The sequence below is a fragment of the Ctenopharyngodon idella genome, chromosome 18, assembly GCF_019924925.1.
Source record: "Ctenopharyngodon idella isolate HZGC_01 chromosome 18, HZGC01, whole genome shotgun sequence".
Lineage (NCBI taxonomy): Eukaryota > Metazoa > Chordata > Actinopteri > Cypriniformes > Xenocyprididae > Ctenopharyngodon > Ctenopharyngodon idella.
In genome coordinates, this window is record NC_067237.1 from 21945875 (window position 1) to 21960351 (window position 14477).

Genomic DNA, 14477 nt, shown 5'->3' on the forward strand with positions numbered 1-14477 from the left:
TATACATTAGTGCAAGCTGAATATGCCCCCTTGTCAGAGTGGCGTATCCAACAAAACTGAACTTTGCATGCACTGGAACTACAGGTAAATAAAAAAATAAAAAAAATCCCATTACACACATCCCATTAAAAATATATATATATATATATATATATATATATATATATATATATATGGGGAACGTATTAGCTGGGGAACCTTTTTGTTAAACTGGGTTGTTCCTGGCTCATCTGTAGTCATTCCATAATTTACATGAATATCAGCCACAATATACATTACGTTTGCGAAGCAGAACGTTTAATAGCCTACATACAGTGATTCCGGTCCATCTACATGTTTCTGTGGAAGCATCTGTAGAGCTGAGCATCTCCCACAGCTTTCCCACCACGTGTGTGAGTGCTGAGCCATGAAACAGTGATACTGGAACTACTGCGCCACCCGCATGAACGCCGAAGGATTGCAAGCACTCAGTGCATTTAAAACCCCCTGCAAAGCACTGGGGGAGTTACAGTGCGAATTGGACTCTGACTGAGTAAAAGTTCGCCCGGGATTTTCTTGTGGACAGTAGGACAGATATACGAAAACATGGCAAACAAAGGACAGCAGCCTCCCTACCTTCACTTGGCAGAGCTGACCGCATCCCAGTTTCTGGAGATCTGGAAACATTTTGATGCAGACGGTAAGTCCAGATGCGCCGTTTATTCCACGGATTATGATTCTGAAATGTCATAAGGGAAATTTTCTCATTTAAAAAAGCAGAAAAAAAAGTTTAACGCTAACAATAAACATTTGCAAATACTTGTAGGGTTCGATATCTCATAGTGTTAATGTTAAAACTAAAGAATTTGACAGCAATTTGACGTGCGAAATACAATAGACAAGAAACTTACTTAATAAACATTCGAACATGTATGACCTAAAGCTGTTGTGGCTAATGCATACGTTAGATTGAAATACATTAGGCGTGAAACTAACTAAATAATAAAATGCCTGAAAATACAATTTCTGATTTTATATATATATATATATATAATTTTATCATATGAGCCTGTTTTATGAACTGTATCCTGTCACAGACTCGTCATTTTTGTTGGTGTTGCTGGATATTCATTCAACATTTTTAGTGCACTGCCACAAATCGAGAGTAGACTTTGCGTACCACTGCTATTGTCTAATAAGCCATGGACAAAATCACTGAAAACCTATACAACTTAAAAATGGTTTGATTAATACATTTATTAGGCTATTGAAACGCGATAGGCTTTTTCACTAACTCCAGAAGGGGCTCCTTATAGTGTCCCATTAGTGAAATTAATTTATAGTATAATGGTGGCCAAATGATTCACCGAGGCTGTATTTCAAAATCTAGTAATCTGCCTACCTCATTTTTGTGCATCATTCGCGAGCTGATTGGGTTTGAGAAGTTCACTTTCTTTAACACGGTCTATTCCTAAGTTTTTTGTTTTTTTACGCATCCTGGGCATCTGTCAGTGCGAATTGTTGGGATGATGGGCGTTTCTTCAAGGTCCTCATCACCTAGGACATCTTGTGAAGATCATTTACAGGAAGGATGTTATTCCTGGAGAGTTAGCAGACAGTTCTTACATCCTGTAATATCTAAAGCTGAAAATATCTCATTGACTAATTATTTATGTATTAGCAACACAATCATATCCGTAGGGCAGATGTTATCATTATTGGCAACTTGGGTTTCTTTCCTGTTCGTTTCCCGCCTAATTTGTATAGCCTAGATGAAATACAGGAAAAAATGAAATTAGGCTAAATAGCCTACTATTAGCCTATGTGAAGAACATAGCCTATACCAAAGTCCTTTTTGTATATAAAGTCTTTGCCTATACTTATAACCTCGAATATCTAACCATTAGCCTATCTCTTACAAGATCCCTCATTTGTCAAAACAAATTTGATAAAATATCCATTTCTTTTTCTTTTTTATTATAAGATGCCTGTACATGCTACTCTGTTTAAAATAACAAAAAACGCATTTAAAGTTTAATGATTCCATTGAAAAAGAAGGTACACAATCTGTCAAGTTTCTGAGGGATGGATTATTATATGTTTGGTTAAAATGTAACCAATTATTAACTTCCACAAAATTGTATTTAAAGAGGAAATTTATCAGAATTGATCAAAGATTCTCAGTCCTCCGTATCACAGAATATCTTCCTAAAAGATACTGAGAAGCATCTGGAATTATTTCCCATTAAAGACGCTTTACCACTCATTCAATTGGCTGGATGAATATTCCTTCCATTTTAGTATCAGTTAAGTAAACATAAGGTTTAGCAAGTGACACATTTTGTTATATCATAGTCCAAAATGGCTATTCCAACACATCAGTTCTATATCCAAGATGGCTGGCCATGCCCGGAAAATGCTAGAAAAATGATTATAATAGCATAAGCAGAGCTAGAAATCAAAGGCAGAAATTAAAAGAAGGTAGAAATCAAAAATGAATAGCCAATACGTAATTAATGCTTGGGCCATATTGCATATGAGCACAAATCAAAAATCTGTACACATTGACATTTTCAAAGACCATGAATTCAAAGCGTAAACAAAAACTGGATTCATTGTAAAGAGAATGAATGGTCATATTATCTCTCAAAATGTCAGAGCAATCATATCGACACCAGATGGCAACATAGCAGTCAATTCCAACATACTCAGCAGGATTAATGCATGTATAAACTATTAATTATTTATTGCACCCAGCAATTTAGTAGATTAATTATTCTGCATAGATATCTGTCTACAATCAGTGTTCATTCTCTCAACACAATAGTCAGATCAATTGCTGACACACTAGTAAGACTGCCTGTCTTCATACATACAGCTCATAGTATTTTCTCAGCCATGCTGTGATGGTACTTCACATTTATTATAAATTACAGAAAGAGGTATTTCCCATGAGTCATGTGTCCAGCTGTCTAGAAATGCCACTATATTTCACAGGCAAATTAATCAAAATAGTAGTTCAGACTAAGACATTTCAAACATGATAATAGGACAATACTTATGAACCCACTGGGTTCACATAAGTTACAATCACTTTGGTGGTGTATTAGGCCATACACACAAAATCCCATTTCAAACGCGTACACATACGCATATTTCCTTTGCATGAAGGGCCAATTTCCTGGCATGGGAAATTACCCCCAGATGGTAATATTGCATTTATTGGTAGAGGCAATTTAAAATTTCAGTATATTCTCTGAAGCATCAAGAAGAATCTCCTTTTCGTATTTTCAAATAAACGGCTTTAAAAGGCTCATACTGTAAGGCCCCCAATTAGAGGAAAAATGGAAAAGAGAGAGCCTTCAAAGCTTAACTGGGAGACTAGCCATCAAAAGTTTTAATTAAGAACTGTGTTACTTGGATTGGGTGCCAGCCAACAAACCAATCTAGAGTTAACCAGCTTCAAAGCAGCCATCTAGGCAATCTCATTACTTAGCATTTCCATTGAGAGACAGTAGTTATCTAGTCATATAATGACAAACATCATTATAGACAAAGACATCTCAGTAAGTACTGAACCATACTTCCTTATATTGCAGGAAATGGCTACATTGAGGGTAAGGAGCTTGAAAACTTCTTTAGTCAGCTGGAGATTGCACGGAGAGGGGCTGGTGTGGTGAGTATACGGACAAGTGAAGAAGCATTAACATCTCATTATAAGGCTGTATCGAAAGCATTGAGTAAACTTAGGAAAACCCAAATCAGCCCTGTTGTATTCACTGTGCTCAAACTGAAACTTTTGCATGAACTAAAAAAGTGAATATTCTTTCATCATTTACTTACCCTCATTTCATTGACAACTTTCTTTATTCTGTGGAACACAAAGTTCTGTCATGACAATGTTGATATGTTTGATCTTGGCGGAATAGATGCTGCTGCTGCTGCTGTTGGTTATTTTTGCTGCTGCAGAGCAAGTACGGGATTTGCTACTGCCAATACATACATAGACATGCTGCTGTGAGCAAGTAAGACATGCTGCTGCTGTACAAGATAGCATACATGAATTACCTGTAGCAGATCTATACAGGTGGAGCTGGGGAAGGTGGAGGGTTTCTGAAAGTGCGCTGCAAACTGCTACAGCAAACGCTGTCGAGCATTTGAAGGTTGAGCTACTGGCTACTGATACAGCAGGAATGAATCAGCTGTGCCCTATAGAGAATGATGTGATTGCAAGCAGATTGTGTTAAAGACCTATCAGCCTGCGCCATCTAGAGTTTCATGACAGAACTTTATATATATTCTGAAAAATTTCTCCATGTTTTTTTTTTTTTTTCTCCATACAATTAAAGTTAATGGGAGCCAATGTTGTTTTGGACCTCATTGATGTTCATTGTATGGACAAAAACAGTTCTTCAAAATGTGTTCCACAGAAGAAATTATGTCATACATGTTTGGAACAACATGAGGGTGAGTAAATCATTACAGATTTCTTATTTTTGGGTGAACTATCACTTTAAGATATTGATAAAAATCAAAGCTGCAGTGTATCAGCATCACCTCCACTGGCTCAACCAATGGCATGATTAGGGGGAAATGTTCATTATTTATATATATATATATATATATATATATATATCTTTCGATGTCATTCGTTTTTACAACACTAAGAAAAAAAACAGAAAAGGCACTAGTAATCTTTACAGACATTTCGTTTAACCCTAAAATACAATGCAATGCGTAATTAAAAATATGGGGAAAACACCTTTCAATACTGTCTGTATGGAAAAGTCAATACTGAAAATTCATTCATATTAACATAGTACATTGGGCCCTATTTTTACAGACTTTTCTTAGAGTGAACCATGTGTAAATCAAATATATAAAGACCCCAGATGACTAGGCAGATGGCATCCAGGAAAGAGAAGACAGGAGATTTTATCTTTATCTCTGTATGCTCAACAATAAAACACGGAGAGCCTCATAAAGTTAGCAATCCTATTATCTGCCTTACAGGTGGCAATGAATATGGCTGAGGACAATGTACACCACTTATAAAGTGCTAGCTTTTTCCTAACCTGAGAAGCACAAACTGAATAAAGCTTTTCCAATAAGCAAAGAATGAGAAGAAGATCTTGTTGTGCTTTCTTCATACAGGACCCCTCAAATGCAGCCTTTAAAGAGAAGATGACAGAGTTCATGCAGAAATTCGACAAGAACAAAGACGGGAGAATTGAGATGTCAGAGGTAGAGGAACGCATCACTTAACACATCACTGTGACTCTGCTGTTGACAAGCTCATAAATATCCAGAGACCACAATTATCCCATCATCCTTTCTGAGACGAGGAAACTAATGCCACTCATCACTTTAATCAAACCTGTAACTTATTGATAGAGCTGTCCAAAAAGAGCCAGTCTCAAATGGGAAAATTGAGGTTTTCAATTCTTTGCACTCCCTGGTTTTATGGGTGTCTAATCCAATCATTTATACTTTCCATCAGCTGGCTCAGATCTTGCCCACAGAAGAGAACTTCCTTCTCTGCTTTAGACAGTTTGTGGGATCCAGCACTGAATTCATGGCAGTAAGTGATGACGCTACCTTTTCATTTTATAGATCCATGGTCATTTATATATTTATAACACAAATTTCCTTTTGGGCCCATACAAATATTTTCCCTACACTCATTCATTACAATGCGTAGCCAAATACTACATTTCGGATGGTTTGATCATCAGAAAGTGACTGCCTCAATGATGTATTATGTCAACTTGAAGAGAGAATGGAACTAAGGAGAAAGGGAAGCTTTTTAATCATCCAGTTTGGTAGGCAAGCCTTTTAAAGGGATAGAATGAGTAAGTACAAACTTCTATTTTCAGACGCATGTATTATAGATGTGCTGCTGTAATTCTCTGTAGACCTGTAGAGGGAGGCATCTATCTTTGATAAGAGCCTGTGATGGAAACAAGGCCAGCTGCTAGATTAAAACATTCATTAAATGGCATTTCTTGCTCCTTGTTCTCACAGTGCAGCTGCTTCGAATACAGAGGGTATAATGAAAAAGCCAGTTTAATTAATGTACTGTAATTATTTCTCCACTTCCGCATTTACATGCACCCCTGTTCCTCTGATTTGTCAAACCTAAGATATATTGTGCATAATAAAATTATAAGCTGTACTGATGGTATAGTTACAGTGTCTTTGTATGTTTGTCCGTATCCGTAGGCCTGGCGGAAATATGACACAGACCGCAGCGGCTATATTGAGGCTAATGAACTTAAGGTAAGATTTCTATTACTTTTCCTGCTGTGGCCTTCACAACAATCCTGAAAAGAGTTTCCAAAGCCACTAATGTGACGAGGCAGATGGAAACTATGCAAATATCCTGGTTTTAGTGGCTGGTATCTGAAGAGAGTATACAAATCACTACATTTGTAAACAAAGCAAATGAAGCAATGATCACTGAGGAGACGATGACCTCAAAAAAAGTATTGCAGATGCAATGCTTAAGGGGGTTCACAAACCAGAACAGGAGGGGGTTTGTAAGATAATACACTCTTCAATATAGAAAGGGATCTGTCATGCATTTCGTATATAGAACCTTTCAGGGGCTATGGATTTAGTTTTAATTACTTAATTAATTTTGTTTTAATTCACTTTTAATTAGTTAATTCATTTTATGCTCGTAAACAGAGATTATCAGTAGAAAAAAATTGAAATAACCTGATAAACATTAAAGTATTCTCCTTTTTGGTATAAATTGTTCTTTAAAATTAAGTCAAGAACCCTAGTTTTCTATATTGAACCTCATTGAAAATTTTTGAAGTAGATGGGATAAAATAATAATAATTAATAATAATAAAATTATATATATATATATATATACACAGTGTTGGGGAAAGTTACTTTTAAAAGTAATGCATTACAATGTTGTGTTACTCCCTAAACAATAACTAATTGAGTTATTGAGTTACTTTTTATGAAAAGTAATGTGTTACGTTCAGTGTTGCCAAGTCTGTGGTTTTCCCGCAGAATTAGGCTACTTTTACACTGTTGACGCGGGTTGTTTTTCATGTCCGCGGGTTGAATCGACCCAAAATAACGTGATATTTAGTCCCTGGAATGCGAATTTTACCAGGGGAGCCCCGCCAAAAATGCTAATTTTACCCCCTGGAACGTGATTTTTACCGTGGGATCCCCCTGAAATGCCATTGGGCTAGTTTCGAGGAGCAACTGGGCAGGTTTTGTTGTGAAAACCTGGCAACCCTGGTTACGTTACTTTTGTCTTACTTTTTCTCATCTGGGCTAGGCTGTTTGTTTGTTTTTATAACAACAAAAAAAGTTCTATTTTTTGTAAAAATATGTAAAAGCCCTTTCACATCAAAAATGAAATGAATAAGCCTCAGGCTGAAGGAAATGCAAATTCACGCCTGCACAGTAGAGGGCGCAGTGCAAACAACCTTTCAGCTGTGCTGCCTTTCTGGATTAAAGAAGAATAGGATGCAGGAGAAGAAAGTAAATGAGTAAATGTAAGCTCACATTTAGTGTAGAACTAGTCTAGAATAACCATAATGTTTACACAGCGCACACAACGCCTCTGTACTTTCTTTCAACATGGGGACAGGAGAGCTGTCAGTCAATAAATTAGAAAAACAAAGTAACTTGCATTACTTATTTGAAAAAGTAACTCAGATATTTTGTTGTAAATTTAAAGGTAATGCGTTACTTTACTAGTTACTTGAAAAAAGTATTTGTATCTGTATTAACACGTTACTTACATAATCCGTCACCCCAACACTGTATATATATATATATATATATATAATTTATATAATATCATTTAATAAATGTAGATCATAAAGATTCAGCTGAAAAAAGTGGTTTTGAAACACTGGCATAAGAAGCTACATTTTCTTTTAACAGGTTTTTAAACTGTAAATCATTTAAATCGTCAAAATGTATATAAAATCATCAGAATCTTTTTTCCAACAGGGCTTCCTCTCTGATCTGCTTAAAAAAGCAAACAGACACTATGATGACCAGAAATTGCAGGAATACACACAAACAATAGTAAGTAGTTGTCTTTGTGGTGCATTAGTCAATACCACCTAGTGTCTTATCTTTATTCATGGCATTTACTTTTTTTAAGACAACAAGCTTTTACTCCATAATCATTTAACATTGAACACAAATATAAAACTTTAAAGTGTTATTTTACCTTAAAATCCTGGAGCTGTTTGCCACCATGCTTGAGTGAGTTGTACATGCATTGACCCCACGGGTTGTCTGCACTCCAGCTGTGCTAACATATGTCCACTCCTTAAGGCCAGAGACACAAACTTGAATTATTCCAAGGCAAGCCAGTTGGATAATTGAGTGCCTTAGCTGTCCTCTACCCATTGTGGTGGGAAATGTTGTGCAGCAATAGGAAATATTGATTCAAAAAAAGAAATTTGAAGCAAGTTCAGGATTTCCTGACTGTGTAAACATTGAAACTGAGCCATTCTCTCCTTTGTAGCTCAAGATGTTTGATCTGAATGGCGATGGGAAACTGGGTCTGTCTGAAATGGCGAGGTGAGGAAATAAAATACAATTCACTTTCACATTGTAGGACACATCAACCCAATAATTATTTTTCTGTTTATGTTAAGGCTTCTGCCGGTTCAGGAGAATTTCTTGTTGAAGTTTCAGGTGAGAGCACATTCAGTCATGAAGTTTTTAGCTTTCCTAAGATCTAATATTTTTAGATACTGAACAATGTTTTTATTCCTGAACAGGGCGTCAGGCTGACTGCTGAGCAGTTCAATGCCATCTTTACATACTATGATAAGGTGATGTATGATCCAGCAAGAACAGCTAAACGTCTTTTGCAGGGCTTTATGATATTGTGTAGATTTGTATGCACTGCTGTAGTGTTACTGGAAATCTGATCTTACCCTCCTTCGTGAGCGCCTTCTGAATGCAAAACAGTGTCCCCATTCACCTGTGCAGGAAAATGAGCAGAAGCACCTGCACCTGTTTTTCTGCCCACATCTTCCAGCTTGGTGGTATCATCATTTGGAAAGTGATTTAAAATGCAAAATCAGAAGCACATTTACAACAGTTTAAGTGCCAACCACAAGTAATTACAGAAATCCCAATGAAAATTGCTGCAAGATGAAAATTGCTATTTAATGCTGTACTTCCACAAGTTCATCATTAGTCTTTCTCCACTTAACTTACACAGACCAGGCTTAGGCCTTAGGAAGGAAAGATTATCTCAACCTTGTTCTATGTAATCAAACAGTCTCAAATTAAACAAAATATCTGTGAGAAAATAGAGACCATTAGACAATAGCACCCACTCGCATTTGTTAAGGCTAAACTTAGGCTTGCTATGAGGACCAAGATTCAATTATACATGAAATGTAATCCACGTGAACACAATGTGTATCAGATGTTACCATGTAAGTGTGTAATTAATGTAGAATTTGTCTCTGTATCTCACTCTCCTCCCGGCAGTCAAAATGTCTTACAGTTGTTATGAAAAATATTGAGAGCAAGACACATGCCAGGCCATCTAAGCACTATTATGGCTTATATTCATAAAATAAGAATTGAAACAGACAGGCATTTGGAAAAAGTAGCATTTTAAACAAGGTTTCCCTAGTAAAAAAAAAAAAAAAAACCTATACCAAAATCTATTTAAAATACATTTATTTTATGCTAAGTATACCTAAAATCCGTTAACATATTTATTGACAAATCACTTAAAGAGGTAGTTCACCCAAAAATGAAAATTCTGTCACCATTTACTCACCCTCAAGTTGTTCCAAATCTGTATGAATTTCTTTGTTCTGCTGAACTCATAGGAAGATATTTGGAAGAATGTTTGTAACCAAGCAGATCTCGCTATGGTAAATCGCCAGGGGTTAAATAAATACTATGGTAGTCAATGGGGGGGCGAGATCTGCTTGGTTACAAACATTCTTCCAAATATCTTCCTTTGTGTTCAGCAGAACAAAGAAATTCATACAGGTTTGGAACAACTTGAGGGTGAGTAAATGATGACAGAATTTTCATTTTTGGGTGAATTATCCCTTCAAGATACTGATATAAAATTATAATTAAACTTATTTGGAGTATTTCTTTATTGCACAATGCACATTTCTTAATATTATGCCTAAAATGTGTTTTAATACCACTATTAATATGGATTGTATGATCTTTGTATAATATCAGTCTTTAAATGCAAGATATTTAAAGTGTACCTAAAGTATACTTGCAATAGTTCCACTTTAGCACAAACAAATATACTTAAGTATATCTTTAGTTGGACTTCAGCACTACTTCCACACAATTAAAGTGCATTAAAGCTGCTGTCTGTAACTTTTTTTGGTTAAAAATGATCCAAAATTAATTTTTGAGCAAGTACATAACCAGCCAGTGTTCAAAACTATCTCTTTACCTTAGCCCGATTCACAACGGTAAGCTTGTAATAATGTTTTATAATTCAGGTGTTACTTGTGGGTTTTCGCAGGAAATTCGAGCATGTCGCCGTTTGTCTTTGCGTCATTGTGTCACGTCAGATTTGTTACTTACTTCTTCAGATGACATTTTCCGGTTCTTTGGTCATACTTGAAGACTACAGTCTGTGATTCCGAAGTACAGTATCCACACCGATGTGATGACTGACAGCAAACATTAGATTCATCCGCGCTGAGGAGTCACAGAGGCACAACCCACGTAAAGATGATAATTCCGCAAATAACTGCAATTGCAGGTTTCAAACAGAGATGGCGACAAAGAGGCAAAACGTACAGACTGCAGCTTTAAGTACAAAATTAGTTGTTCCAATTTAGCAGACTTTAAGTATACCAGTTTAGTATACCAAAAGTACAATTGCAGGGTATTTTTATTTAGCACATAAATGTATTTGTAGTATACTTAGCACAAAATAAATGTATTTCAAATACATTTTAGTCACTCAAAACAAAGTAAGTTAACATTTAACAAATGATCATTAAGCCAATATGGTTATTTTCATACAACACATATGAACAGGCTCTTAGGCTATGTTCAGACTGCCAGCAAGATTTTTTGCATATTCAGATTTTATCCAGATGGGAAAGTCTAGACAGCAAAAAAACACTAGAAATCTAATTTATTCAAATCTGATTCAAACAACATTTGGTGGTTTGGAGAGCGAGGTGATGCACCTCCATTTTCGGTTATGTCTGGACACAAATCATATTTGATCACTTGCAATTAATAGTGTGGACAGTCTGCCTGAAAAGATCTGATTTGCGACAAAATCTGATTTGCCTGAAGTCTGAACATAGCCTTATAGGATTAATTCACCGAAAAATAAAGGTTCTGTCATCATTTACTCACCCTGATGACTCCAAATCCATATGACTTTCTTCTATTGGACAGCAAAGCTGACATTTTACTGGTTGCTCTTTTCCATGCTAAAACAATAAACGGTGACCGAAGCTTTCAAGCACCAAAAAGGACGCAAAAGCACTTTAATAATATCATATCATATATAACTTGTGCACTGTATTCAGCTGCCATATGATCTAAATTTAAGCCTTATTCACTAATGATCTTGAGTTTATGAGAGAGGTAGCAATGCTTGACTCATGAATGAATTGTTATTTTAATTCAGATCTTTTCAGTGAAGTTCACACAACCGGTATAAGGGTGCGTTTCCCAAAGCCAACTATGGTCTCAAGTTCAGTCATTACCAATAGATTTCAATGAAATTTGCGACCATAGTTGGCTAACGATGCTTTTGGGAAACTATTCGTTCACAAACTGGAATGATCTGACTCTCAAGTTCTCCCTCACACAGTGATTCGGTCACTGCAGTTAAATTTCAATGTGTTCCACACACAAAGCTATTTTATGTCTCCAGATGACTTGGAATTTTAAAGTCTAGAAAAGAAAAATCAGTAAAATCCTCCTTTGTTCCACTGAAGAACATTCAAAAGGTTTTATAAATTGTGACAAACAGAATCTCATGGGTGTTGTTTTCTGCTTTCAAGGATGGAAATGGATATATTGACGAGCAGGAGCTGGATGCTCTCCTGAAGGACCTCTATGAGAAGAACAATAAGGTGAGATAAGAAGGCTCAAAATTAGTATAGCATTTCACAGTGACAAATAACGAAAGCAATCTTACTGTACTGTGCTTGTGTTTCACCTCAGGAGGTGGACACTAAGAGCCTGACTGGTTATAAGCAAAGCATCATGGCACTGTCAGACGGGGGAAAACTGTACCGCACAGAGCTGGAGATTGTCCTTTGCCGGGAGCCCATGCTGTGAATCGAGGCTTCCTGACCTCCATCTCAGCTCTGTTCCAGCTGCCTGAATACTGTAACCGTGTGCATGTGCCGGGCACCCCCATCCCCTTCCCATCCCCCTCCCTAAATGAGTTCTGAATGAGTGTGCACAGAAAAGCACAAAGTCTGTCCTCTCCCCTTCTTTCCTTTCCCTTCCCACAACCCAATCGCCACTGCTTTCCTTTGCCTACAAACTGAAGCTACTATGATGCCCTCTGCTCAATTTTTAAACTATATATTTAAAGAAGAACCTTTCTGAAGGAGTAGCAGACTAATGGTATAATATGATTAGATATGTGACATTTATTTGGAGTGCTTGGCTTTAAATTCTTCTGGTTTCTTCCCTTCCGTTTGGTTTCGTCTTCAGTTTGTTTTTGTCCTCATTTCATCTTATTCCTGCCCAATTATGTTTGGGTTTGTGGTGTTTGTTTGTTTTTTGGCTGATACTGTTTAAGGATGTAACTGAGAGCATTAATAAAAGTTATGTGATATAAATTGTATGTTTTATGTTTTGTTTTTGCTAATCCAGATGATTGAGAATTTAATTAAAAAAAATACAATTATAGGAATTGTCCTTTTACAGAACAGAACATACTTACAGTAACTCTTTGAAATTGTCCTTTATTACGCGTAACATCTCCATGATGTCAGTTCTTCTTTGACATGCTGGATGGAGACATCACATTTCTAGTAAAAAAAAATTCCTAATTGTGTCCAAATGCATTTAAACCACATTAAATAATTTATCTGCTAGACTTTCCTTTTACATCGCAGAGTTTGTAGGAATTCCTATCAATTAATCATCAGAACATGAATAATTCATCCAAATGCAGTTTTGGTTTTATAAATGGGGATTCTCTACACTGCTTGAATTGACTGATAACATCGCTCCCAATGTACACAGATGATTGTGTACAAAACATTTATTTAACGAAATCTAATCTGACAAATCTATATTTTATTTAACACTCTATATATTATTTAATCCTAATAATTTAGCAAAAAGCACATTCCTATATCTGAAGACAGCTGTTTAAAGAAAAACAAATACTGATAATTAATTGAATATGTTATAATAATTTTTAAATTTCTGAAGACTTTTTTTTTTTTTTTTTTAAAGCAATGTGACTATTTAACAGCTTCACAATGCTGACTTTTTTTCTTAGCATGTGCTCAAGTGTTACCAGTGAGAATCTTGTTCAAAGCAAATTAACTGTAAAGGAAAATATTATTCTGAGACGGTTCATCAGCTCCAAATAATTTGCTTTTAAAGATATTAAAAGCTTTGCCCTACCCTTTTTACCTATTGAATGCAATTACCAGAAAGCATTCATAGTCTGGTATAATGTCTATATTGTAATTACTAGACTAATGAATTAATAAATGAAGAGAATCCTGTTATTTTATTGATGATGTTTAAATATAGCTACTATGTATTTAATGAGGAATTGAGAGTGGATGGCTAAATTCACCTCATCTCTAGCCTTTCTAAAATGGGAAAGAGGCTATGTTCTTCAAAAAGAAAATATTGTTACCTAAAGGTAATCGATGCTAATTGAAAATCCTTTGTATAAACTGGAGGCCTTAGATGCTTTTTAGTCATCTAAATACTTTTTAAGACTTGATGAAGCTGAGGTATAAAAACATCTAATGGTGTCCATCAACAATTCAAAACAGTATTGGATTAAATTAAAATTTGCCATTGTTCATAAAATTTTGCATACTGCTGCAATTTCTCCCAATGTATTTATGTATTTAGCAGATGCTTTTCCTACCAATGTTATTTTCATTAAAGTCAACAAATCACATTAACAGCAGTAACCAAGACAAGCATCTGAGAATACACCATACACAGGCATGGAATCCATTTTCTAAGCTATGCCTCAAACATTAATAGCTCACAGCAACTACAAACACACTAAACTTCTAAGACAAAGATTTAATAGCCTCAGCTTATCTTCCCTGGATCTCCTGCAAGGCAGGCGAAGATGTTACCACTAAAGCACCAATGCTCTCTGCCACTCAGTGTATGCTGATATAATTTTAAAGGCCTTTATTGTCCTTTAGGCTTATTGCAAGCCTTATAAGTCTCATATAGATAATTGAAAGCATAAAAGGGAAAAGGGGGATGGTAGCTAAGATTAAGAAAGGACAAGCAAAAATGTGCTTGAATGG

At 35.9% G+C, this 14477-nt stretch overlaps 1 protein-coding gene across 1 annotated transcript; it reads left to right on the top strand.

Annotated features, from left to right (window-relative positions):
* Window positions 1–481: 481 nt before the first annotated feature.
* Window positions 482–12802, top strand: calb2a (calbindin 2a). Its single transcript, XM_051871207.1, has 11 exons — window positions 482–679; window positions 3579–3655; window positions 5134–5223; window positions 5480–5560; window positions 6202–6258; window positions 7969–8046; window positions 8495–8550; window positions 8628–8667; window positions 8754–8807; window positions 12006–12077; window positions 12169–12802. Exons 1-11 carry the CDS (start codon window positions 586–588, stop codon window positions 12283–12285), a joined length of 816 nt encoding a protein of 271 aa, XP_051727167.1. The 5' UTR covers window positions 482–585; the 3' UTR covers window positions 12286–12802.
* The last annotated feature ends 1675 nt before the right edge of the window (window positions 12803–14477 follow it).

Coding starts and splice junctions, on each gene's coding strand:
- calb2a (XM_051871207.1), top strand. CDS start 586: ATGGCAAACAAAGGACAGCAGCCTCCCTACCTTCACTTGGCAGAGCTG. Junction 6,259..7,968: donor TTGAGGCTAATGAACTTAAG/GTAAGATTTCTA, acceptor TTTTTCCAACAG/GGCTTCCTCTCTGATCTGCT. Junction 8,047..8,494: donor AGGAATACACACAAACAATA/GTAAGTAGTTGT, acceptor TCTCCTTTGTAG/CTCAAGATGTTTGATCTGAA.